This window comes from Octopus bimaculoides, chromosome 25, assembly GCF_046866305.1.
Source record: "Octopus bimaculoides isolate indiv1 chromosome 25, ASM4686630v1, whole genome shotgun sequence".
Classification (NCBI taxonomy): domain Eukaryota; kingdom Metazoa; phylum Mollusca; class Cephalopoda; order Octopoda; family Octopodidae; genus Octopus; species Octopus bimaculoides.
The window spans coordinates 2,378,957-2,406,682 of record NC_142952.1 but is presented as its reverse complement, the minus strand read 5'-3'; the positions used below and the strand labels follow the sequence as shown (position 1 = coordinate 2,406,682).

The window sequence follows — 27,726 nt, the reverse complement described above, 5'->3', positions numbered from 1 at the left end:
AAATATGGCTTAAACTCTTTTCAACTGGGATCCTGAAAATGCCACATCTTGGTTTATGGGTCTCAGAGTACTGGGTTTTTTTTTTGTTTTTAAAGAGGGGCAACAGCAATAACTATGAAGCTCTGCTTCATCGTCCCGGCGGACAAAATGGAAAAGGCGTTGCCCCGGAGGATGACGAGGGGAAAACGGGTAGGAACAGCCGCACTTGCGGATAGCCACCCGTGCCCTGATAGGAGTGAGGTGGGACGTAGTCGGAGGGCCAAGAACGCCTCAAGCCTCCACTATCACACGCTCGACTGCAAATACCTGTTTGACGAGCAGCGAAGCTTGGGCTGGCAGGTCGCGAAGCAGGTGCCACAGTATAACATCCCAGATAAGGGGCCTACCACCGCGGAACGGGGAAAATCGTCATACCGTCTGGCCTTTTACCGTCTCCTTTTCTCCCATTATAATTTCATTCACAACTGGAATGCATTATGAGAGCAGTCGTGCGACTTTCTGAATGGTACACCTAATGAAAAGTTACCTTCATGTATCTTTTTAGTAGTGTGGCCTACCAGAAGATGAGAGTTGTGTCTCGTGCAGCCCGCTTCTCAAAAAATGTTGCCCAGGCCTATATTAGAGGATCAAGTAAAAGAATAAAATACTTTTATTTGTTTTAGTCATTTGACTGCGGCCATGGGTTTTAGTCAAACAAATCGATCCCAGGACTTATTTTTTTAAAGCCCAGTACTTATTATATCGGTCCGTTTTGCCTAACTGCTAATGTTACGGGGACGTAAACAGACCAACATTGGTTGTCACCCGGTGGGGGGACAGAGATAGTCATATAGCTATATATGTACCTGCGGGATTCTTTCAGATTCCGTCTACCAAATCCATTCAGAAGGCTTTAGTCGGTCTGAGGCTATCGGAGAAGACACTTGACTAAGGTGCTGTGCAATCGGACTGAACCCGCAACTATGTGGTTGGGAAGCAAACTTCTTACTACACAGCCACGCCTGCGATTATCCCAAATTCCTCTACACCATCAACTGAAAACTAATTTCACAAACTCCAATATAGCCCTAATTTGCAACATTTGAAATGTATCGCTGGAAAATTTCATTAACAAATAAGCATTTTTCCATTAAGCTATAAAAGAATATTATAATTGGTGGAAGAAGACACACAAACGTTAATTTTTTTAATTAACAGAGTTACATCCCTTCTACCCTTAAGTTTGGTGTTGTCTCCCGTTACTTAGCGAAATGGTCATCATGCTATTGGTTTCAAATTTTGGCAAGCGGCCAGCAATTCCGGGGGTGGGGTGGGGCACAAGTCGTTTAAATCAACCCCAACGTTCAACTGGTACTTATATTATCGATCCCGGAAGGTTGAAAGGCAAAGTCGACCTCGGCGGAATTTGAACTCAGAATGTAAAGACAGAAGGCGAAATGCCACTAAGCATTTCGCCCGGTGTGCTAACGATTCTGCCAAATTCGTCGCCCTAGATTGGTTTCAAATTTTGGCACAAGGCCAGCAATTCCGATGGAGAGGTTAAGTCCACTACATCGACCTCAGTGCTCAACTGGTACCTTGGCATATCTACAAACGCGTGACCTCCCCTCCATCACCACACCGAAATTGTTTCCTGACTTACAGAAAAATGGATATCTTTTAACGAAATTTTTTACAAACAAACGTCAAATGGCGCAGATAATTATATCGGAATTTAATATGAAAATTTTTTTCCAAGGGTGAGGTCAAGAGTTTCGTAAAATTCACAGGAGCCAGCTTTGTTTTATCACATCATCATTATCATTTGCAACAGAAGTCACGTTTCCACTACGACTTAAAACGGTTAGACTCGAACAGAATATCGTCCGGTAATTACCATTTGAATGGAAATTTTGTTTCCACTATAAAACACATATTGCGAGGTTTGTATCACCCCCTTGAGACCCAACTACACTCAAGCTGAAAAATATAGAATACCTCACAAGTAATATAAACGTCTTAAATTCAGTGGCGGCGTTAATGAAGATGTTACACGTTAATTTAATGTATTAAACTTATCTTTATTAATGTATATCGAATTATACAGAGATCTATACAGGATTTACACAGATATAAGAGAACTTGTGATCCACCCATGGACCTTTTTAATTGGAAATTTTTGCCCGTGTCACTAAAAAGTTCTCCCACACAGATGGGAGGTGATGACAAGTGACCGAGACCTTTGGTGATATGCTGTGCTTGAGAAGACCTGTCAAGCCAAGTCAGATCGTAGTTGTGGCCAATGCCAGAGTCGTGTAACTGGCACGTAAAAATCACCCATTACACTCTTGGACTGGTTGGCGTTAGAAAGGGCATCCAGCCATAGAAACCATGCCAAATCAGACTGGAACCAGTTCCAGCCAAGCCATCTAACCCATGCCAGCATGGAAAGTGAATGTTAAACGCTGCCGCCGAAGATGATGATTACTGCTTCGAATTTTTATACAATATTCAATGTTTGCAGTCTCCTCACAAATGAGGATCTTGAACCGCATAGCTGAAGGATGGTAGGAAGCTCGATATCGCCATACAAATGAAACCCTTGTGACAGACATAAACATAAGAAAACTGCTTGAAGTTTCTTTAAAAAATAAAACTGAATGTTTTATTACATGATTCAAGAAGTGGATGTCTGTGTGTCTCTTTTTCTCTTGGACTCAATATGATTCAAAATATTTCTGTCGGAAAGTTGATTTTGCATAATGGTCCAATATCACTGAAGCTGATCCTGAATCTTCAGAGTTTTCCTGAAATAATTACAAGAAAGAAATTTTTTTTAAATGATAACAACAAAAATATATAATATCTTACTATAACGAAGGAGCCTCTGTGTGGCTGCTCTAATGCTAGCTGTTAGAAATAACAGCCAAATTCCACTCAGGTTGTACCCTACTATCTTAAAGTAAGATTTATCTATTTATTGACTGTGGAATAGCCCTGGATTCTTCCCCTACACAACACACCTTTTCATCCTTATCACTTTGTCTCCCTATTTCTAAGCTTGTCATTTATTCCTTAGGTGAAGGCACATGGCTCAGTGGTTAATACATCTGGCTCAAAATCATGAGGTAGTGAGTTCAATTCCCAGACCGAGCTGTGTGTTTTTGAGCAAGACACTTATTTCACATTGCTCCAGTTCACTCTCACAACTATAAACCTATTATCCTACATTAATCTGTCTCAATGAATTCCATCTGATCCATGCAAGCCTAGAAAAATGGACATAAAAACAAGGACGATGATGGTGGTGGTGGTGGCAAGGAGGAGGAGGGATCATGAAACCCTTTATTCTGATGTTCCACCAGTAACAGCTAAATGGTTGGTCAGTGACTCACCTGGTAACTTTTGATCTTTTCCATGGTAATTAAACGTCGCCCCACTTTTGTCGAGAGTGGTTGCTCAGAGTTAGCGACCAGTTCAAGGTTAGGGTGAATTGGAACATTCTCATCTTGGTACCTGTGTAATATACAAATATGAAATGACTGAATATAAATTGCCATTTAAAAAAAATCTTCACCACCAATGCCAACACCAGCACCACCATCTCCACCTGAGGGCCTTCTTTAGTCATATCTAACCAGGAGTTAGTGAAGGTGCATGGCTCAGTGGTTAAAGCAGCAGGCTCACAATCATAAGGTAGTGAGTTTGATTCATGGATACCAGCCTCCCCTCTCCACGCCGCCGATGTTATCCAAGGGAAAGGCAAAGGCTGATACAGCTTGGCAACAGTCACATCGCAACTCATTTCTACAGCTGAGTGAACTGGAAGCCATCTGTAGTCCTCTTACAATCCATATACATAACACTACGCAGGCCATAGCGTAGTGGTTAGGGGCATTTGGCACACAATCATAATGTCATGGGTTCAATTCCCGGTGGCATGTTGTGTCCTTGAGCAAGCCACTTTATTTCACTCAGCAGGCAAAAATGAGTAGTACCAGTAATTCAAAAGAGCCAGCTTTGTCACATTCTGTGTCAGACTGAATCTCCTTGAGAACTACATTAAGGGTATGCAAGTCCGTGGAGCACTCAACTACCTGCATGCTGTTCCATTGATCAGATCAACTGGAGCCTTCGTCATCATAACTGGCGGAGCGCCAGTTTTACATAACACAATTACAGTCAAGGGTTGATACTTACTCGGAACGGTAAACAGGAAACCAGTAAACTAGACGGCCATTTAAGACTAGATGTTTGGCAGCAAAATTGAGCAGGTCTTTGAAAATGTCTGAGAGTTGGTAGTGAGTTTTTAATGGAAGGTGATTCTGGCATCTGTAAGAAAAAGAATTGCAAAATTTATTTAAGACCATATTGTACACACTGTCATATTTAATTCTAAATGAAAAATATATCATCATCGTCATTTAACATCCATTTTAATTCTGACATGCGTTGGACAGGAGCTGGCCAGCTGAAGAGCTGATGGCTCTGTTTTGACATCATTTTTATACCTGAGTGTCCTTCCTAATGCCAACCATTTTACAGAGTGTACTGGGTGCATTTATGTGTCACCAGTACGGGTACTTTATATGTGGCACCAGCACCTACAAGCCTGCAAGATTAGGAATGCAGGGGATAAACCTGAATGCAAGGACAAACACACCTCTACTTAGCTTGATGTTTTCTCTTTCAGTTTCTGTCAACCAAATTCACTAACAAGGACTTTGATTGGACTAGGCTATAGTAGAAGACACTTGTCCAAGGTGCCACACAGTGAGACTGAACCTGGAACCTTAAGGTTCGGAAGCAAACTTCTTACTACACAATCACACCTATGCCTATATACGTGAGTGTATGTATATATATATATACAATACACTTCCATGTGAGTGTATATACATGCGTGTGTGTGAGTGTAAGTATATATACAATACACTTCCATACAGTTTCTATCTGCCGATACCACTTACAAGGCATTAATCAAGCTAAAGTTAAAGGAGAAGACACTTGTCCAAGGTGCAATAGAGTTGGATTGAACCTGAGGCTATATGGTTGTGAAGCAAACACCTTAACCATACAGCCATGTATAAAGAATGGGCTACAAAACAAAGACAAACTAGAAAAGGGAAAACAACAAACCTCTCAGGTGACTGTGCTCTTCTGTTATTTGGAGAGATTTTTTTGGCAGGTTCCCTAATGCCATAGGGGGCTGAAAATAGCAGAAAGCAAACAACAACAATAATAATGATAATAATAATAATAATCCTTTATACTGGAAACACAAGGCCTCAAATGTGGGAGAAGGCCTACAATTTTGGGGGAGGGGGATAATCGATTACAGCAACCCCAGTATTCAACTGGTACTTAATTTATCAACTCCGAAAGGAAGAAAAGGCAAAGTCAACCCCGGCGGAATTTGAACTCAGAATGTAAGGACAGACAAAATACCACTGAGCATTTTGCCCGGGGTGTTAACGATTCTGCCAGCCCACCACCTTAATGATTATAATAATGATAATAATAATAATGAGAAAGCAACTATATAAGGTGTGATTGTGTAGTAAGAAGTTTGCTTCTAAACCTTAAGGTTCCAGTCTCAGGTGAGTTACAAGAGTGGACGGGGAAGAGAGAGGCAGGTGTAGTGTATGGAAAGGGTAAGGTGGATGGCGAATATGCACAGCAAGATAAGTAAAGAGTTAAAGAACATATTAAAATGCTTACGGTCTGTGATGATGGCGTCAAAGATTTCGTTCTTCCGCCAGAGTTTGTGTTTGGAAGAATCAGCAATAATGGCATCGATGTACAAATGGCCGACACCATATTGGATCAAATTAGAGCGGATGCTCTCATTTGAATCCCTTGTCTTTTGATTATGTCGAGATGGTCGAGCTGGATAAAAAAAATAAATAAAAAAAAAACAAAAAATTAAATACAAAAAAAATTGTGGTTGTGCGGTAAAAAGTTTCACCTCCCAACTATATGGTTCCAGGTTCAGTCCCACTGCATGACATCTTGCATGACATCAGTGATGACATGAAGGGCAGAGAACATTACAAGTATGCTCCAGTCTGGCCTGGCCTTAAATGTGATGATTAAAAAAAAAAAGCTACAGAGACATGGCTATGTAGTTAAGAAGCTCACTTGGCAACCATGTGGTTCTGAGTTCACTTCCACTGCATGGCACCTTGGGCAAATGTCTTTTACTATAGCCCTGGGCCGACCAATACCTTGTGAGTGAATTTGGTAGATGGAAACTGTGTGGAAGCTTGTCATGTGTATGTGTGTGCTTGTTTGTGTCCTCCACACAACTTGACAACTGGTGTTGGTTTATTTACATCCCCAAAGCCTGGCAGTTTAGTAAGAGAGTGTGATAGGATAAGTACCAGGCTGATAAAAATACAAGTACTGTGGTTGATTTGTTTGACTAAACCCTTCGGGGCAGGCTCCAGCATGACCACAGTCCAATGGCTGAAACAAGTAAAAGAAAGCAAAAGAGCTAAAAAAAACTACAAAAAATGGGGAGGGGGAATATGTGTGTGGCTGGCAGGTAACTTACCTTTGCCATGTAAAAGAAGATAGTCTAAATCAGCCCCCATCACATAACTGCCAAAGTGAGCACAGGCCACCAATAAACTTCCTGAAAAATAATTAACAAGAGTAATTTAAAAAAAAGTAATTAATAACAGTAATTTAGAAAGAGTGATTAATTAAGATTGACAGTTAACAAATTATTAACTTGTTTTATACATCTTGATGGAGGAGGAGGAAGAGAAGAAGAATGAAAGATGACCAACCTGTTCCAACAAAAGGATCGAATACCAGCTTGTTTTTGGCAGCCTTCCCCATGTTAGCCATTATGAGGGATAACCCAGCATCCATGCTGGTGTTACCTACAGAAAACAGAATATTATAGCTCAAACATTTTACAAAATGGCACAGGCCAGATAAGCTGGTGCAAGACGTTTGGCAACTGACTTGGTAAACACTCTCAGAATTATTAACCATTGTGCCAACCACCTCCTTGAGCACCTTTTTGAGCTCCATGTGTCTAACACATGTAGGCATGGCTACAAAGTCAGAAAACAGCACAGCTCCCATGACTTTCAGAGTCATTTTTTCACACTCAGAGTTACTGAAGCATGGAACAAACAACCTGCAGAGACATTGCATCCTTTAAAACCTCCATGCTTCCTGAAATTCACCAACACTACACCTGATATCCCCACCCCACCTCCACTGTTCACTTTCCTGACTTTTCTACATGATTCTATGTACTGTACGTGCACCTTTGATGAGTTTTGGTGCACCTGAGCACTATACACAATAATTTCATTATTATTATTATTATTATAACACATACATTGAAAACAATTTTTCAAAATAAGACAATCATGATGCTGCTGGTGGTGGTGGTTGTGATGATGATGATGATGATGATAGTGGTTACGTGTAAGTTTTACCTATAAAGCATCTGTTCTGCAGGTGGTAATGTCGAATCTGGTCTCGGCTTCCTTCAGCAATCTGCAATTTTCAGAGAAGTACAAATGTAAGCAAACACAAACACATGCGCACATGCATGCATACACACACACACACACAGAGCGGGTTTCTCTCCGTTTCCCTCTACCAAATAAACTCACACAAGTTTGGTTGGTCTGGAGTTATTCTAGAATACATGTGTCCAAGTATATTCTGTAAGACGCTGCTTCACAGTGGGACTGAACCCAAAATCAACAAAATTCTGTCATACTTTTATATTCTTCTTACTTTTGAATCAATCCAAAATAACAAGATATGGGTGCAGGGTTCAATACTCAGGTATGTATCTGATGTTAGAGAGACATATGTGTTGGCGAAGGTGGGCAGGTGCGAAAACAAGAGATAAAAGTAAAAAGCAGAGAACAGAGACAAACAATACATACGAATCGGCCAAAGTAGAGAGAAGATGGTTTCAGCGCAGAGTGGCTTCCTGTTTCATCTTCATAGAATTCCAACAGGTAGAAACTGTGGTCAGGATTCTCCAGTCGTATTTTGCCTTTTAATCCTAATTCCGTCCAAGGAAGGGACTAATGTGAACAAATATGAGGATAAATAGGTAAATATAATGAAAATAAAAATTAGATTTCTGAAATGAAATTTAAATAGTAAAAATGGAAATAACTCCAATTTGATCTAGCTGGATGCCCGATTCCTAACGCCTGCCACTCCGATACGGTTATCAACAGCCCAGATAAATTTCTACTTGATTTACCCAATAATAATTTCTAGACTTATTTAGTATCCCAAATGAATTTCTCTTTTATTGTTTTGTAGGTTTGTTTTTTTGTTTTGTTTTTTTTTTCCATTCAAAGCCAAAAAATATGAATAAAAGAATTTGGCAGTTAATGGGTTAATACCTGGTATTATCTTGACCATTTAACTTACTTCAATCTTCTCTAACTTTTCTTTTGGAGGAATTTTCTTATTGAATGCTTCTACCACAATTTTAAATGTAGAGTCTGCAGATGTGTATGGTTCCTGCAAAAAACAAATGCAGTATTTATCAAGATGACAATATAGCATTAATATGGAGAAAATAAATTTTACATCAGAATATGTTATATACAGCTGCATTCATACATACAATGTTATTTTTTGTATAATCATCTCTTTGCAAAATAAACTGCATAAAACCAATAATTATTATCATTGGGTCTTGGAAGGATCATTACACCATTAATAAACACGCGCACACACACTGGTTCAATATTACTTCTTTAAGATGGCAAGCTGGCAGAAATGTTAGCACACCGGGCGAACAAAGAAAACAAACAATAAAGAGAGAAAAAAGAAATGAAAAAAAAAAAAGGGCACATGGTTATAATATGAACGTACTGTAATTTCTGGACTTAGCTTGGCGAGGCGTTCATTAAGGCTTTCTAGAGTTTTCCCTTCGGCCCACAGTTCATATGCTGACCTAAAAGAAAAAAGAAAAAAGCAGACCGAAATGAAAGCACTGCTCTGTGCCATCTCTCAACCAGTAATCGGGGAAGAGACACAGACACACACATGACAGGCTTCTTTCAGTGTCCATGTATCAAAACCACTCACAAGGCTGGGGCTATAGTAAAATACACTTGCCCAAGGTGTCATGCAGTGGGACTGAACTTGGAACCATGTAGTTGGGAAGCAAGCTTCATACCACACAACCATGTGTGGAGCTATCCATTCACCCTGCCTGTCTTTCGTCCCTCAGAAAGCCATCAACTACTCGATGGCCCACAAATTTAAATATGAAAGAATTTTCAGAGAAGGCCCAGAGTCTACAGAGAACACCTTCGTGGGTCACTTATTGTTGCCTCCTGTTATAAACAAACATACACACCACCCGACCAAAATGACCGAAGAGCCTCTTACCTAACCAAAATGGTTCTCTTCAGTAACTGCTTCACATTATCTTCAGATGGTACCTCGACTATCAGAAATGGACTCTACAAAGAAATTTCAGGAAAAGAATATTACTTTTGGTAGACATACTTGAATCAGCATTAAATCAAAATATTACTGGGTGTGTATAACATTCTTCTTCATCATCATCATTATTATTATTATTATTTAATGTCCATTTTCTATGCTGGCATGGGTTGGATGGTTTGACCAGAGTCAGCAAGCTGGAGAGCTGCACCAGGCTCCAGTCTGATTTGGCATGGTTTCTATGACTGATGAGGGAAGGGTCCTGTCCATTTTCTTTCACACTAGAACCTTAGTCTTTGTTAAGTTAACCTTAAGGCCCTTTGGTTCCTAGTTTTGCCTCTACATCTGGAATTCCTTTTCTAGTTCTGTAAAAGAATCTGTCATAAGAGCAAGATCATCAGTACATAACAGTTACCAGAGGCAGCTGGAATTTCTTGTTACAGCCAAGAGTACAATGATAAATAGGAGGGGGGACTGAGAACCAAACCCTGATGAACACCTAGCTGTACACTAAATTCATCACTATACTCATTAATTATTATTCTTTTCTTTGGTGTGATATTTATCAAAACTATGGTAGGCCCCTGAGGTCTCGATACCAACTTTAGCCTTTGTTATTTCCCCTTGATTATTAACTGATGACTTGAATTGAATTTTTTTTTTTTTTAAATAAAGTCCTTACCTTAGTTTGTCTTTCATATTCCTTGATCTTTAGTGGTATTCCCAGAATTTCTGCAACTGAGTGCAGTTCCTATATAAAAACATCAAGAACAAGACAAGTTTTGGCAAAGCATTTTACTTTTAGCTTGAAAAATCAACAAAAAGAAAACAACCAATAAAAAAAATATTTATAAATCGCTTAGAGAAAATATGTCACTCTAAAAAAAGTTTCATCTATCTATCTATCTATCTATATATATATATATATATATATATATATATATATATATATATATATATATATATATATATATATATATAACTATTATATATATCTAACTGCTGCCCTTGTGACAAAATTTGAAACTATTATTATTATCATTATACTTGTTTTCGAAGCTGTAGCGCAAAAAAGCTGATTTGCTGACAGGAAATGTCAATATTTAGAGAGACAAGTATGCACACATTCATATATACACATATAACGGGCTTCCAAGCAGTTTCTGTCTACCAATTCTACTCACAAGGAATTGATCGGCCCAAGGCTAAAGAAGACACTCGCCCAAGGCGCGACTGAGTGTGATAGAACTCGAAACCACATGTTTATAAAGCGAATTCCATATCCATACAACCAAACCTATGCCCTCCCCCATCATACAAACACATTTATTTATTCGTTTCGGTAAACCAAGGAAACCAAGTGGTTACCGTTCTCTATTTTTGCCGGTTTCATTTTCAATCACGAAGTCAACCCCAAAAGTAACTCAAGTCACTATTAGAGATACAGACGTTATATAGAAGACTAAGAAGAAACAAAATGATGTCATTACATACTGGTAGACGGAAATCTAAATGTTCGTTTGCAAAATGTAGTAAAAAGCGGCACCTGGACACGCTGGCCGAATTCATTTCTTTTTAGCTTGTGATGAAAAAGTTCGCAGAAATTCAATTAGTCGGTGTAGCTTGTAGAACGTCCACACTAAAATAATAGTCCATAAACTTAAGCTTTTTCACACAGTATTTCTGTCGAAGTACTTTGTCTTTGTTTAATTTAATTTTGAAAATAATGAAGAATTTAGTAAAACAACTTAATATTTATTATGCTGGTGTTTAGAACATTAATGAACTTGTAATTTCATAGAACGATCCTCGAAAACAGGGCCGGTCTCTCATTTCAAGATCGAAGTGATTTTACTTGCAGACTTTTGTAATGGTTATGACTATCACATGGAGAAGGAATAGAACAAGGAATTGGATGCTTGTTTCCTTCTTTGAAAGAATTTTTCTGTTCGAAATACTTTTTTTGCCTTCCAGTTCCGTGAAAATTTTGTTAATTTAACCAATGAGCAATCAACAATTCCACCTGTTCGGGCAAACGAACCTATGTTCTCTCTCCGCCTCTTATGAGTTTGCTACACACCCATCTTCATATATCTGGCCTGAGGCAGCAGCCATGCAATATAAGTCAATAAATAAGGCAGTGTAGAAGGGAAATAAACAATTCGATCACTATTTTTATTATCTCCTGTCGACTACAGACCACGCTTAGATCAATTATAAAAGCATTAGTCTATGAACAATACCAGCTCAATAATGTTGAAATATTTATCGGTTTATTGCTTAATTTCTGAATACTTTAGAAACTAAAAATAAAATTACTTTCATTTTTTGCAACGTTTGGTTTCCATAGTTTTTTTCTTTTTATATAAATATAAAGTGGGGATGCTGTTGAGTTCACACCGGGGTGTTTGCTTTGCTGGTCTAGGTATTCGTTCCGACTAATATACACCGAAGCTCGCATGATGGCCAAACCTTTGTCTGGACTTGTTTGTCTTGTAACTGGAGCTACGAGAGGAATTGGAAAAGGTATTGCTGTCCAGCTGGGTGAAGCTGGTGCTACTGTTTATGTGACTGGACGAACATTACGCAAAACTGAAAAAAGCCTTGGGTCACTGGAGGAAACGGTCGAAGAGATAAACGGACGGGGTGGACGCGGCGTTGCAGTACAGGTTGACCACACCAAAGATGATGAAATTGAACGACTGTTCGACAAGATAAAGTCCGAACAAAACGGACAGCTGGATCTGTTGGTAAACAATGCGTATTCAGCTGTTAATTCTTTAATCGATGTGACTGCCAAACCATTTTGGGAACAACCGATCAGTATCTGGGACGACATTAATAACGTTGGGTTACGTAACCATTATATCTGTTCAGTATATGCTGCTAAAATGATGGTTCCTCGCAAATCTGGGCTCATCGTCATTGTGTCTTCGGGTGGTGGCCTGGTCTATACATTCAATGTCGCTTATGGTGTCGGCAAAGAAGCTTGCGACAGAATGGCAGTTGATTTAGCTCACGAACTTAAAAAACACGGCGTGGCTTGCTTCAGTTTGTGGCCAGGCTTTGTTCAGACTGAAACTATAAAGGACCTTTACTCCTCATCTGACCCATCTGATCTACCAAAGGGGTATGAGCACATCAGAGAAGGGTTTCTGAACGGAGAGAGCACCGAATTCAGTGGAAAATGTATTGTTAAAATTTTGAGTGACAAAGCGAACCTGATGAAGAAAACCGGGCGTATATTACCGACAGGTGATCTGGCAGACGAATATAGTCTTGTTGATATTGATGGCAAGAAGCCGTGGTCCCTGCGCTCACTGAGGTTTCTTGCCACTCACTTCTTCAAGATTTCCAGAAGTAAAGCTGAATGGATCCCGGGTTTTTTGAAAATTCCTTCATGGATGGTCTATATGTTGGGGTACAAATTTTAATCTGTTTAAATATACAGAGATATTTACGTTTGTATCTAATTCTATAAATTGTTCCCATATATTATTTCTTCAGATTGTTTTAAAATTGTTATTAATTTGATGTTCACTTTTATTATAAATGAGAAGTTTGTGGTATCACTACAGATGCGTGTCCCCCAACCGACTTTGTTTCTTTATAACTTTTAGAGAAAAAAAAAACGTATTTCTGAATGAAATTTTCCAGAACATTTAAAATGATGTAGATCAATGGCTCTCAATAATTATGTTGCATATAGACACCCCTCCACACATTTGATTCCTATTTTACCCAGATGGACTTTCTTAGACATTCAATATTTAAAAAAATCCTATTTTTGTATGTTAAAAATATTTTATGTTAGAAATATATGCAGTTTATTGCACGTAAACTTTGATAACAAAATCTTATATGTACCCCCAAGGGTCATGGATCCCGTTTCAGAACCACAGTTGTTAAGGGTTATATCGGAATTTGTTGTGGAAAATTATTTTTTCGGCGTAGGTTGTGTGCAAGAGTTTCAGATAATTACACACCTCCACGTTGTGTCTTCATAACTTTCTGAAAACTGAATGTTTTTTTTGTTTTTTTTTATGACATTTTTTACAAATATCTTTCAGATGGTGTAGATCGCGGTTGAATCGGAATGTAATATGAGAAAAAAAAGAAAAAAAAAAAAGCTGGGTGTTGGGCAATTAATTCACACATCTCGACTTCGTTTCTTTAAATATTTTGATCAGGCATTGTGAATTATCCACCCCACCATTTTATTTTTTTTTATTTTCAATTCTGACAGAACCGTAAGCTATATCAGCTGATATATATTTGTTAAAAATTTTATCGAAGAAAAATCCATTTTTTTCAGAGGAAACAAAGTCGGTGGGGGCGGAGGTACACATTTGGGTAAATTTTCAGATTAACACCCGCACGATTTTCACTCGGGTGTTAGGGTGGGAATTCCGTCCCTAACCCTAAAACCCCAACCTTAAAACCCTATCCCTAACACCCTAGTGAAAATCGTGCGGGTGTTAATCTGAAAATTTACCCACATTTGTAGTTACCGTAAATCCTTGAGTATAATCTGCATTTTCCCCCAAAATTTAAAGGTCAAAATCCCTAGTGCGTACTATACATGCGGTTAAAAATGAAAAATATTTTCTAAGCAATGTCCGAGTCTCTATTTGCTGACCGGCAATGTTTATTCAGACGCATTTTGTGATGTCGGGCACGGAAATACCTTGAGCTAAGCCTGAAAGCAATGAAGTCATAAAAGACTCATCCATAACTTGCAGTAAGCAGCATTTATTAAAACAAAAGTATTCAGAACACAGAATAACATGTAACAAAGACAATTTGCAAACATATTTACGTTCCCCTATAACAGTTAAGATCATCACCATTATTGTATTACGTATGCGCGAGAGTGTTTGTTTAACCAGGTGTTGCTGGCTTAATTACGCACTAGTTGAGCTTAATAGTTAAGCTCTAAGTAGTTCATCATGCTCTTTGTATTGGCAGTTTGCATCATTACCGTGGCAAACAAATAGATACTTAATTAAAAATACCAGTATTAAATATTTGAACTACTGTGGGTCTTTACTATGGTTTTTTATAAGCGGGACTTAAACTTGTACATTACTTTGACATGCAAATAGATCGTGTATGCATGGAATGAACTTGATCCCCAGATTATTATGAAAAGTTTTATCAAATGTATATCGTCTGCACTGGATGGTACTCAGGATAACGTTGTATGGAAAGATGAAATAAATGAAAGTGAATCTTCTGATGTTGACTCTGAATCTGACAATGACGAAGATTTACAGAACAATGATGCTGACATGTTTACGGAGGAACAAATGGAACAGTTATTTGATGCTGAAAGTGACGTTGAATTTGAAGGATTTGAATAAATGTTTTTGCTTTTGTAACTGATAGTGATAAATTATGTGAAAGCCAATTTACTTAATATTTATTTTTCACTGACGTTATTACTGTTATTTATTTTCTGCAAGCAAAGTCCACAAAAAAGCTACACGTTTGCATTGTTATATATACAATAATAATAAAGGACGGTACTGTATATATGTTTACAAACCAAGGATGTTATATAGACCTCCTTGACTCAAGTTAGAGAAGGGGTGCGTATTATACACAAGGTTTAGGTTTTTCAGAGGTACAGCTCCCCCCCACTAAAAATCTCCTGCGTGTTATACTCGAGGATTTACGGTATTTTCTTTCCATTAATAGTATAATCTCACTCATGCTATTAAAAAAAATATACAGTACGTGGATTGCTAGAAATAGGAGCCAATACACCACCAATTTACTCTCTCACCATTCTGTTTTCGGAAAATAAGTGCACAGTTATCTGTGGAATGGTCAAAAACCTGGAATATCATCAATTTTATTGAGTGTTTTCATTGGTCAATGTAGAAACAAAGAAACTTTCCTTTTTATATTTAGTGTTTTCAAAGCTCAACATACGAACACAAATAATAAACTTTGCTTTTTATAAGGATAGAGATCATTACGGTGAAAAAGACAGTACATGGATTGCTAGAAATAGGAGCCAATATGCCACCGAGTTTTTTTGTTTTTTTTTTTCATTCTACTCTAGGAACAAGGCCTGAAATGTGTGGGGAGCCAATAACGTCGACCCCTGTGTGGCTTTGTCTTCACAAAAACATTCAGAGTCTGACAATCCTTCAATGGATTCTTTCAGTTTTTTCCAAGTGGAACATTTATAAATTTGGTCTTGATGAACAGGCGAAAAAATGAGTTTGACAAGAGATAAACACTTGCTATGTACATCATATGTTTTATACACATGCTTAAATATTTTCATAATGTCTTCTATGATATGAAATTTTGGTAGTTTATGTAAGCATTTCGGTATATCTGTCTTAGCCTGTTGGTAGATAACAGCTGCTGGCAGAGAAGAATTCGTAGATAAACTATTGAAAACAAATATCGCTGTCATTTCTCTTGAATCTGCATCGCATTTCCAATGAGATGGCATGATAAAGAAAATAGCTTGCTCTTGGAAAGTGGGATAGTTGTTCAGACGGGAGTGTTCTTTTGCATCAACCGTGTCTACAATCCATTTGAAGTTCTTTTCAAAAACATTTTTCAATATGTGGGTAAGTTGTTCATCATGGGAATCTTCGTGAAAAGTCACTAAGAGTACAGTGCCTGATGTCTTTTGACCTGGAAAAAAAAAATAATAATAATAAATATTCAGACAAATACATAACAAAAACACCAGGACTTACAAATATATACATAACATACAGAAAATTGCACTACTGGGCACTGCACACATCCTACGCAAAACACTCAATACAGTAACCATAAGAGCATCACAGCAAACCACAGCACATACCAAGGCAAACAGAGCTGCGCTCGGTAGTGAAGTGAAAGCATGTTATAAAAATAAATAATAATAATAATAAGGCATAGGTGGAGTAAACATGATGGTTATGGAGTGTTACTGCCAGTGGATGTCAATGGCATGCCTGTCAGAGGGTACAATAAATGAAAGCACACTGAATGGAAGGCAATGGAACCGTTCGAAATTACTGAACAGAGATTATGTGACCAAACAAGAACAATACAAAAGAATGGATGGTTAACAAAATTGGAGCAAGAAGCTATTAAAAGAAGGATGTCGGGTGATGTTGGACATGTGAGAAGTGAAAGTGGTACAGTGGAGGAAATGGACAATTGTTTGCAGGAATATAATATCATGAATTGCAATCTGTGACTACTCAAATAATGAAGATCAATTAATAATAGAAAGAATTTTGGATCTATTAAATACAGAAGGGACAAAATTTGTGTGTGACTTTAAGAAGGTTAACCAATGGAGACTAAATCAAGAGATGAATAAAGTCAATAATGTATTGAGACACATTGAAACAAAGAACATCACACAAACAATCTGATCAAGGCTACTAGTAGGAGTGTGGTGGAAAGGATGGGATTGAGAAGTACTGAGAACAGAGCAATGGCAGATAGAAGAGGTAGTAAACAACTGTGGTAAAAATGGAGAATTTCTGAAGATATAAACTCCTTGAACAATTAGTGTCAATACTTGTCAAGAAAAGAAATGGAGAACTTAAGAATGAATGGAAATTCGAAAAAGTGAGGAAGAAGTATGATGTAGATACAAAAAAGGTAATATTTCCCCCATGAGCAGACAAGTTTTTGTAGAAGATTGGTAATAATAACATTCATTTACAACAATCACACGATATCAAGACAAGGAAACACAGACACACACACACACTCTCACAAGTATATACAAATATATATATATATATATTTAGGATATGTTGAAATCATGGGATTCCAATATAGTGGATGTGAACTATTTCAACAAACAGACTTATTGGAATCAATGACAAATTTCACTGAATGCTGAGTGGATGAACAGATACAAGCTGTCAATGGCCAGGATCAACCAGTTCAGTTAGAGAACTACTGCGGTCATTTCATTTGATAGAATAATCTGAATGCTAAAGGGTTAAACTGCATCCAGTAAAGGGCCCCTGGTTCAGAAATTGCAGGGTATCGAAGAGGGTGAATCTAACTCTAAGCCATTAAATGTCTTACCACTTAGTCATATCTGTTCGATATACTCAGCTTTCATTTAAACGGAAGTGGGCTTTCAACAAAAGGTAAGCTAATTATTCATTTGCCTGACACAATTTTTTTACACAAGGTGTTACAGGTTTTAGCTGAATATTTCTCTTTATTTTGTCACTAACCTACTTATAATAATTGTGTTCCACAACAGTAATCTTGTACGTCAGGACTAGCATTTTCTAATAAAGAAGTTAACTATGAATTTGATTTATGACAGCAAAAGTCGTATTGTTTGTTTTGTACAATAACAATCATTTCAGTACATTTCTATACCCAGAATACAAATATGCATACACCTTTGCATGCATACATACATACACACACACACACACACACACACACACACACAATACTGTGCAAAAGTCTTTGGCCACTTTTGTAAACTGTTGTAAATTTCTACTAATTGCCAACTTAATAAGTGGATGTTTCACGTTGCATTTTTTACAGATGAAACATTGGCCTAGTTGGAATCATTTCCATACCTAATCATTATATTTTGTTGTAGGGGTTCTGAATGAGAGGAGAGGATGTGAGACGACCACCAAAAATGACCAGGCAAAAGTTTGTGTGTGTGTGTGTGTGTGTGTGTGTGTGCATACTTTATTAAAAAGCAGCAAAAATATCACAAAACTGTTACTCAGAGTTTCATGCTCCTGTTTGTCGGACAGTTTTGTTTTAAAATGAACAAAATAAGGTCATATCCAATGATCACGCTCGGATGATGTTAGAGCTCCACTGGCACGGGTGCCAGTCATCGAATTTGGTTCGATTTCATAAGCTGCCTTGGACACCTGCAGAACACAGATCGCTAAGATCAGGCCACCCTGAGCATTCAGACTGACCACTTCAAGCAAGAAACGATTGTGGACACTCATGCATGACATATCACAGCTAACCTTCTACGGACACAGAACAGTTCTCTCCAGCCAGTCAGTGGTCACATTATTACCATGGGCCATGGTGATTACTCTCCCTGAAAATGGATTTAAGATATAAAACTATAAACCACTTACCTACAAGCATGGATTTAATATGTTTTCTTGAGAGAAGACAGATTACAAGCAATGTAATTGTTATCAGTAGCAGCAGTGACAGCAGGATAATTAGAGAAGGGAATTCTGTAGATTAAATTAATAATAATAATAATAATGATGATGATGATGATGATGATGATGATTTCATTTATTTGCCACAAGGGTGAGGGATGAGGGGGACACTACAAAGACAGACATGAAATGTGGGGGTTTACATATAATGAAATGATAAAAAGAAAGAAAGAAAGAAAGCAAGTATATAGGGTATACACTGGAAAAGAAGGGACATTCATAGCATGCAAAGGTTTAAAAAAAAAGTGGCGGAAAGGATGACAGAGATGTGGCTCTCCTGATACAGGAAGGCCTCTAGGGATAATCGAGGAAACCTACTGTCCGAGATTTCCCTGAAACCCCAGGAGCAAGTGCCCTCTCCAATTCCTTCTCTCTGACTCACAGGTCTACACTTAGAGAGGTACCATCCACTCTTGCCATTTTCGCAACCTTCATTCACCTTTCAATAAACTCACTCAAGGACAGCACTTCACTCTCCACTCTCAGTTTCCTTTTCGAGTGACACTTGAAGAAGTCAATGCGAGTTCTACTGAAGAGGAATGTATCTCTCCTCACGCCTTTCAGCCTTGTCCACCAAACAACCTCTTTCACCACAGCCACCAGGAAAAGGAAAACTGCCTTACCTACTCAACTGAAGAAGGATGGCTGTGCAATCGTCACTACAGACTCAACTGGCAGATGGATTCGTCTCACATGTGACAGCAGCTGTTCAACATAACCCCACAAGTCAGTAATGCCCGGACACTGAACGGGGACATGCAGGATGGTTTCGTCACTCTACACACACTTTGAAGAAGCACATCTGTCCCTGTAGAGTTTATCTTGAATCGGTAGCACCCTCCAGTAGCACTACCAGGCCAAGGACATCTGGAAATTATACGATGGTCCTTCTGGCTGTCTTCTCCATCAAATCTGAAGGGATAGCAAGCTTGGTCTTCCTATCCCCTCTATTGAGGAGTTTTTCTGCCTCACTCAGGTACGCATGTTTTCCTTCTAAGGAGTTTTACTCCTGCAATTTTGTTACTCCTGCAAAGGAGTTGATACAGCATTGCTGTTACTGTTGGTGAGTCTGCAAAGCATCAAGGGAAATTGGTTTGGTTCTTCGAGCACAGTGGAAAAAATAAACAATGCCATGAAGATTTTAGTTATCAGCTTGCTGACATAAGTTGTTTAACAGTGATTGTAATCTTTAGATTGGCCAAAAGGTGATAAAAAGGAAGGGCGGCAAAAAACGGCAGCAGTCACAAAATATATGATTGAATGGAAAAGCTATGAAAGGAAATGAAATGCATACTCACTTTCAGGGGGTCTTTTGATGTAAATAATAGCAGAAAGAAGACCATCTTTGGAATTAATCTGACTCGAATGGATCTGAAAAGAACACGTTTATATTGATGAATTATACAATTAAATACATACACAGGTTGCCATGTGGTGGTAGGGGACAAACACAGAGATGACACAAAGACTCACAAACACAAAGGCACATGCACACACACACACACAAATATAGGATGGACTTCTTCCAGTTTCCGTCTATCATATCTACTCACAAGGCTTTGGCCGCCTTGAGGTTATAGTAGAAGATACTTGATCAAGATGCCACACAGTGGGACTGAACCCGGAACCACGTGGTTGGAAACCAAGCTTCTTACCACACAGCCATGCCTACATCTATATATAAGAAATTACGACAAACGCAAGTTTATATCATTTACCATATATGTAAACCATCATGCTTTTACATTTGGAGCCTCTACAGACTGGTTAGATGATGGTAGAACCGAAGAGAGAGAGAGAGAGAGATTGATTGATTGATAACTTACAGTTATTTGATATTTTCCAGAATCAAGATTACTGAATAAGACTGAGTTCTGTGTCTACAAAGAGAAAGATAAAGAAATTTATAATCCATACTGTTAAATAATCCATGCATAATCCATACACACACACACAAAAAAAAAAGCATCATGGAGAGGGAATATCTGTAGAAGGAACATATCCAAACAGCAATTTGTGATTTCTTTCAGTGCTGAACGACATTATATCTGGCTCAGGTGGATAAGGTTGTGGTGTGGTGTCCGTTTATAGAGGTCACCAATCTAGTGAGTGTGTTATCTAATTTATAGTATGAAAGCTGGTAAAAGGGAAAATATCAGATGACAATTTTTATACAAAAATATTTTTTAACTAATGAGAGCTGACAAGTAGTAAGAGCGTAGCCTGTGAGTGTGTGTGTGTGAGTCAGGGAAAGCTTTTAGCACTTACATTTAAAATATGGATTTAGTGGTAAGTCGGGAGCTGATATAATTTAGTCATGTGGTTTCAGCAAGTCAGAGATAAATGATAAAAAGATTTATTCAAATAAAGTGAATTAAAACGACATACTGTGTATATGGTTAAGTTCTTTAATGAGTCCAAATTGGTAAGCTTGAACTGTTTCAGAAATTCTTTTGAAGTTGGACTGATTCCAAGTATTGCATGGATTGTTCCCAAAGGAAATATGGCAGCAGTAGCCAGGATTGTCTTTTCATCTGTGTGGAAGTAAGAACAGAGAGTTGTATATTATGTGTGTGTGTGTGTGTGTGCATTCACATTGTTTTGAATTAATCATGGATTATCTCATAGCTTTGCAATTTCGATGGTGTGATTGTTTATATTTAGAATGACATTGTAGGGTAGGTGTGAGAGGCCAGATCAGGCCAGTTTGAACATAAACCAGGTAAGAATATTTGGACCCGATATGGCTGATTTAAATGTTAAAGGGTTAAAAACAAAACAGTTCATATAGCTAGTATGAATACAAAAGGATTTGAAACCTCATCTGGCTTACCTATAATCTTTGCATCATAGACAATTTCCTGAGTGCTTGGGTAGAGAGATATTTTTATGAAGTATGTTATATTTACTTTATTCTTCGATATCCAGAAGCAATTGTGATTCAGCAATGCCTGCACGAAAAAACAAACAAATTATTGATAGACAAATCACAACTTACATTGTTTTTTTTTTTAGAGCTAAATCTTTTTTGACTTGATGCTGTTTCTTGTAAAAATAAATCTTAATTTTATTTGGTTTATCTGACTTTACACAGCACAGAGATTTTAAAAACCACCTAAAAACCAAAACTGACGAAGAAAATGAAAAATAAAATAAAATTAAAAAAAAACATGCAAAGATATGCATAAACCATTTATTAAAGCTCTCTGTTCTTACTTCCACACAGATGAAAAGACAATCCTGGCTACTGCTGCCATATTTCCTTTGGGAACAATCCATGCAATACTTGGAATCAGTCCAACTTCAAAAGAATTTCTGAAACAGTTCAAGCTTACCAATTTGGACTCATTAAAGAACTTAACGTCAGGTGTAAAATAGTATTATCCAAATAAATATTTGAATGCGGTTATCTGTGATAACCTATCGCAGAATTATTATGTTCACACAGAACACACTCCATCCTGCTCGAATGTCAGTACAATGATAAACCAACACACATCACACTAACTAATATGGTGGATCAACACTGTCAACTGCCCCTCACAGTTCACATAGTTCTTGCCCTCATTGCCAAACAGATCTTAGGATTCAGGGCTTGTGATTCTATATATGGGACTTGGGTGTGTTTGGGGTGGGGTTTTGGTGGGGTTTGTTAATCAGTGTGGGAGTGAAAGACCGTTGATGAATGATAGCTGAAAGAAAGTAATGAATGTTCAACACAAGATACTTGATTGGGAGGTGGGTAGTTGGGAGCCTCCAAAAAAAAAACAAGGAAAGTTAACAAGGAATTTTTAAAAAAAAGTCTCTGCACCCAAGTTAACAAAGGACTTACTAGACCTATGAATTATAATTTATAACATTAAAAGATAAAAAAATAATAAATTAAACTGATTAGAACTACCAGTGAAGTTATTCTTTTCTTTTTTCAAATATATTCAACTGTATCAGGGATCTCACACATTTTCCAATATATATATATATATACATATATATACATATATATACATATATATATATATATATATATATATATATATATATATATATATATATATATATATATATATATATATATATATATATATATATATATATATATATAGGCACAGGTGTTGTTGTGTGGTAAGAAGCTTGCTTACCAATCACATGGTTCCGGGTTCAGTTCCACTGCATGGCACCTTGGGCAAGTGTCTTCTACTATAGCCTTGGGCCGACCAAAGCCTTGTGAGTGAATTTTGTAGATGGAAAATAAAAGAAAAAAAGAACATATATATATATATATATATATATATATATATATATATATATATATATATATGTGTGTGTGTGTGTATGTATATATATCACTGCATATCTTTTGCCCTGTTTCTCTAAGGGATAGAGCCTCTCCCAAGAGCTCACCTATTGCACCAAGGCAGTCTTCGTGGTATTAGGAGATTGGGGTTCTATTGAGGAGTTGTGACAACCATAATTGGTCACCAGAAAACAAAACAAAACAATAATAACAAACAAACAAAAAAAAGGCACTACAATTTAATGAAAGAAACATACCAGCTTACTGTCAGGCTTAAATTGAACATTTGAAAATCGTAAATAACGGCAAATTCCTGGATAATTGTAATGTGAACCATTGGCAAAGCTCCATATATCGAGACGGACACCGTTCGTATGCAGTAATGCTTCTGTAAGGGTAAATACCAATATTTTAGTGAAGTGACAAGGCCACAGGCTTGCAGAATGATTAACCCTTTAGTGTTCAGATTACTCTGTTAAATGTAATACTTTTTCACTCAAATTGTTTTGAATTAATCATGCATTATCTTATAGCTTTGAGGTTTCAATGATGTGATTGTTTATTTTCAGAATGTCAATGTAGGTCAGGTGTGAGAGGCTAGATATCACCAGTTTGAATATAAAAACATGTAGAATATATTGGGCCCGATATGGCCGGTTTAAACACTAAAGGGTTAACATGCTCAACAAAATGCACAGTGGCATTTTGTCTGTCATTAAATTCAACATTCATATTTCACTGAGGTCAACGTTGTTTGTCGTCTTTTTTTTGGGGGGGGGTCAATATAATAAGTGCCATTTGAGTTGGAGGGGGGTTACTGCAATCAACTTGCCCACTTCCCCCAAGATTGCTGGCCCTGTGCCAAAATGTCGAGTGAATATGAATATATCTGGAAGTATATAAATAAATGTTATTTATGATAATGCCGCCACTGCCATGGCATCTCTGGCATCAACTCTTGCTTCCAGTTCCTCTGATATAAATCTTCAGGGTAGATTGTAAGTCATGGATGGACAATGGAAAAGTAAGACTAATATTACGTATATTAGTGCACATAGTGGTTCGGCAAAAGAGACCGATAGAATTAGTACTAGATTACCAAGAATAAGTCCTGGGGGTCGATTTGTTAGACTAAAAGGCAGAGCTCCAGCATGGCTACAGGCAATTGGCCAAAACAAGTAAAAGAATAAAAGAATACAAAAGAACAAGTGAAGAAAGAATATACAGACCTCCTTTTGGCAGAGAAATGGTTAAGTTGAGAGTTGGAATTAAGTCACTGTCATAGATTTCAGGATTAAATTCATAATCATAAATATTGATGCCTTCGAGTTTAAGGTTGGATTCTGGAAATTCTTGGAGTTTCTTCTGTTTTTTAGAATTGTTACAGTCTGGAATGTAAAGTTGAGAGAGAAGTGTAGATATGTATATTTGTAAATGTATATATGCATACATGCATATGCACACACGCATGCACACACACATACATTCTTTTATTCTTTTACTTGTTTCAGCCATTTGCCTGGTGCCCATTCTATCGTGGATTTGTAGACAGAAACTGAAAGAAGCCCGTCGTATATATGTATATATACGTGTGTGTGTGTGTGTGTGTGTGTTTGTTCCCCCAACATCGCTTGATAACCGATGCTGGTGTGTTTACGCCTCTGTAACTTAGAGGTTGGGCAAAAGAGACTGATAGAATAAGTACTAGGCTTACAAAGAATAAGTCCTGGGGTCGATTTGCTCGACTAAAGGCGGTGCTCCAGCATGGCCGCAGTCAAATGACTGAAACAAGTAAAAGAGTAATATATATATATATATATATATATATATATATATATATATATATACATACATACATACATATATATATATATATATATATATATATATATATATATATATATATATATATATATATATATATATATATATATACAGAGAGTGGAAGAGAAAGAGAGAAGCAAAGTTGTATTGAATAATGAAAAAGAATCAACATACAAGGTCTGATGCAAACGGTGCAGTCGAATGTCAGGTCTTCTTTGGTGCGTTTCTGTGAAAAATGGAAAAGAAGAAAACAATGAACAAATTTGCTGTTTTGTGTGTGTGTGCGCGTGATAAAGGAAAGTGTGTATGAACGAAAGTAAAAAAAAACAAAACAGGAAGATGTTTTCGTTAATGTTAAAACAGACAGTGCAAATGCACATAAAGTGAAAGCTGGGCCATTGCTACCCCTGCAACCCCTGTGGTTGTACGGGGCCTCCATGGTTGAGGGGGCCCTATGTTAAGATCCAAGTACGTAGATGAGTCATCTATTTACTTTGGTTAAGATGCTGAAAGAGAAATAAACTATCTATGTTAACGGAGAATTTCAAGAAATAAAACGATAATACGTTGCACCTGAAAAAGTTCTTGTAAAAATACTACATTGTACCACGAACGTGAACCAGTCTTTGTGGATTGGCTATGAAATCTATTGAACACGAACTTAGCACTCAGCTTGATTATTCTGAACTGATCGATGATACGGAGACGTAAACACACCAGCATTGGTCAACGGGGGAGGGGACAAACACAGGTGATCTAAACGATTAGGTACACAAAAACATATACACACATACGTGTATATATATATATATATATATATATATATATATATATATATATATATATATATATATATATATATATATATATATATGACAGGCTTCTTTCAGTTTCTGTGTACCAAATCCACTCACACGGCTTTGGTCGACCCGAGGCTATAGTAGAAGACCCTTCCCCAAGGTGCCATGCAGTGGGATTGAACACAGAACCATGTGGTTAGTAAGCATGCTACTTACCACAAGTCACTCCTGCACCTGTGTGTGTGTGTGTGTGTATATATATATATATATATATATATATATATATATATATATATATATATATATATATATATATATATATATATATATATATATATATATATATATATATATATATATATATATATATATATATATATATATATATATATATATATATATATATAAAATATTATTATAAAATCTGGTAATTATTCATATATTAATTAATATCGATTAATTATCAGGAGGCCAGCACATCTAAAGAATCAAAGAGATTCAGAAATATTATCTGCAATCTCAGGGGATTAAGGTACATTTTAAAAAAATAACGTCGACCACTAACGTGGACAATTAATGCGCTAGAAATAGATCACATCTTGTGTCTATTAAGACCTAAATTGTTCTCAACATGAAATATAGCAGCATACCAAAAACGTGAGCGGGCAAGACATTTAAAATCACCTAAAAAAGCATTCTTAAACAGGGACCGGTTTCGGATTGTTTTGGTATGCGTGTGTATGTGTATGTACATATGTATTTGTGTGTGTGTGTTTGTATATATTAAGTGTATTATTTATAGAACATTCCTATATAAACTCAACACAGTGTGTATATATACACACACACAAACACATACACGTGTACACACACATACATAGACACACACATGTTTATATACACTCCCACACATTTATATACACTCATGCATATACAGCTAATTGTTTACTCATCTACTTACAATTTGCCTGCAAGGGTACGGAGAAAATCGTTTATGATGATTGTCACAAGTTCCTGCTGATCCTAGCTGTGCCATTAAAAGCAGAACGAGAGAAACCACCAGTGTCCAGCCATGGGGTTTCAGGGTCCAGATCTTGTTAGTACTGCTGCTGCTGTTGTCATTTTTACCATTATTATTATTATCATCGTCATCATCATCATCGTCATCATTATTGTTACTATTATTTATATTATTACATTTTATTCTTTTAAAAGCATAATGGACATCACAACAGCTCATCGTTTTGTTTTTTGAATATCCCTTATGGTAAGTCGTCTCCTAAACTGAGGTGTCATGTAAGAAATGCTCCTTACTCTCCTGTCAATATCAGCTGTAATAGCAGTTATTAGTTGTAGCTGTGGTGGTTTGGATTTAGTAAACATCTCTACACGTTTCTCTTTCTATTTCACTTATTAAAAAGCTAAAAACGCATGGCTTTGCAGGTTGAGGTATTCAGCTCAGAATCCCGGCGGCATTCAGTTCCCTTGAGCAAGACACTTTATTTCACGTTGCTCCAGTTCACTCAGCGGGCAAAAATGAGACGTACCTGTAATTCAAAGGGGGGAGAACCAGCCTCGTCGCATTCTGTGTCATGCTGAATCTCCCTGAGAACTACGTTAATGTATGCATGTCTGTGGAGTACTCAGCCACCTGTACGTTAATATTACAAACAGACTGTTCGGTTGATCCAGATAACTGGAACCCTCATCGTTGTTCAGGACGGAATGCCAGTGAAGATGGTAGAATCCGCTTTGAAGATTTCACTACTGTTTCTAACAGGTCGAACTTACTGCTTGGCAGTTGTTTCCTTAATCAGGCTGTTATTGTTGTTGTTATTATTCCTTTCCATTTTTCTTTTTCGTTTTTGCTTTATTCTTGTATTTGTTTTTTTCCCAACTACTTTTGAATTTCCTTAGATTCTCCCTTCAAAGAGAGATCAAGAAGTTACTACTACTACTACTACTACTACAACTACTACTACAATTACTGCTGCTGCTGCTGTCGCCTCTACTACCTTCACACCACCACACCTGCCACCACTGCTGCAGCATTTGTTTGTCAAGGAGTGTCCAGGATATATGTGAGGTGTGGTACACATATTTTGTTGTCAGTGGGTTGGAATGGTGATGGTGGCGATGGTGGTGGTATTGTGTGACTAGGCAAGAGAGA

The 27,726-nt window shown here is 37.3% G+C and overlaps 4 protein-coding genes across 5 annotated transcripts in view; 1 reads left to right on the top strand and 3 right to left on the bottom strand.

Annotated features, from left to right (window-relative positions):
* Positions 1-1,195, bottom strand: part of LOC106877527 (translation initiation factor eIF2B subunit delta) — a 15,565-nt gene extending 14,370 nt beyond the window's left edge. The window contains exon 1 of the mRNA XM_089341981.1: positions 1-1,195. This exon is cut by the window's left edge and continues 98 nt beyond it. The gene's annotated coding sequence lies outside the window, so the exon portion shown is untranslated.
* An 844-nt stretch (positions 1,196-2,039) lies between these two features.
* LOC106877536 (tRNA (guanine(10)-N(2))-methyltransferase TRMT11) lies at positions 2,040-11,796 on the bottom strand. Its single transcript, XM_014926462.3, has 14 exons — positions 10,927-11,796; positions 10,115-10,183; positions 9,376-9,449; positions 8,854-8,935; positions 8,404-8,496; positions 7,902-8,045; positions 7,440-7,500; positions 6,774-6,869; positions 6,536-6,616; positions 5,701-5,868; positions 5,119-5,188; positions 4,180-4,311; positions 3,375-3,495; positions 2,040-2,786 (listed from the first exon to the last, which is right to left on the bottom strand). The coding sequence occupies exons 1-14, from the start codon at positions 10,999-11,001 to the stop codon at positions 2,697-2,699; spliced, it is 1,356 nt and encodes a 451-aa protein (XP_014781948.1). The 5' UTR covers positions 11,002-11,796; the 3' UTR covers positions 2,040-2,696.
* A 95-nt stretch (positions 11,797-11,891) lies between these two features.
* LOC106877537 (dehydrogenase/reductase SDR family member 1) lies at positions 11,892-12,938 on the top strand. The gene has a single exon (XM_014926463.3). It carries the CDS (start codon positions 11,892-11,894, stop codon positions 12,864-12,866), a length of 975 nt encoding a protein of 324 aa, XP_014781949.1. The 3' UTR covers positions 12,867-12,938.
* Positions 12,939-15,259: 2,321 nt separating this feature from the next.
* Positions 15,260-27,669, bottom strand: LOC106877540 (uncharacterized). 2 transcript variants are annotated; one of them, XM_014926465.3, is made up of 10 exons: positions 26,518-27,669; positions 24,931-24,982; positions 24,162-24,320; positions 23,190-23,320; positions 21,472-21,589; positions 21,027-21,172; positions 20,465-20,518; positions 19,937-20,009; positions 18,546-18,650; positions 15,260-16,092 (listed from the first exon to the last, which is right to left on the bottom strand). In XM_014926465.3, exons 1-10 carry the CDS (start codon positions 26,794-26,796, stop codon positions 15,494-15,496), a joined length of 1,716 nt encoding a protein of 571 aa, XP_014781951.1. In that variant the 5' UTR covers positions 26,797-27,669; the 3' UTR covers positions 15,260-15,493. The 2 variants fall into 2 exon arrangements, with proteins under 2 accessions (XP_014781951.1, XP_089198105.1); XM_089341979.1 differs by lacking the exon at positions 26,518-27,669 and adding an exon at positions 25,330-25,513.
* Between the last annotated feature and the right edge of the window lie 57 nt (positions 27,670-27,726).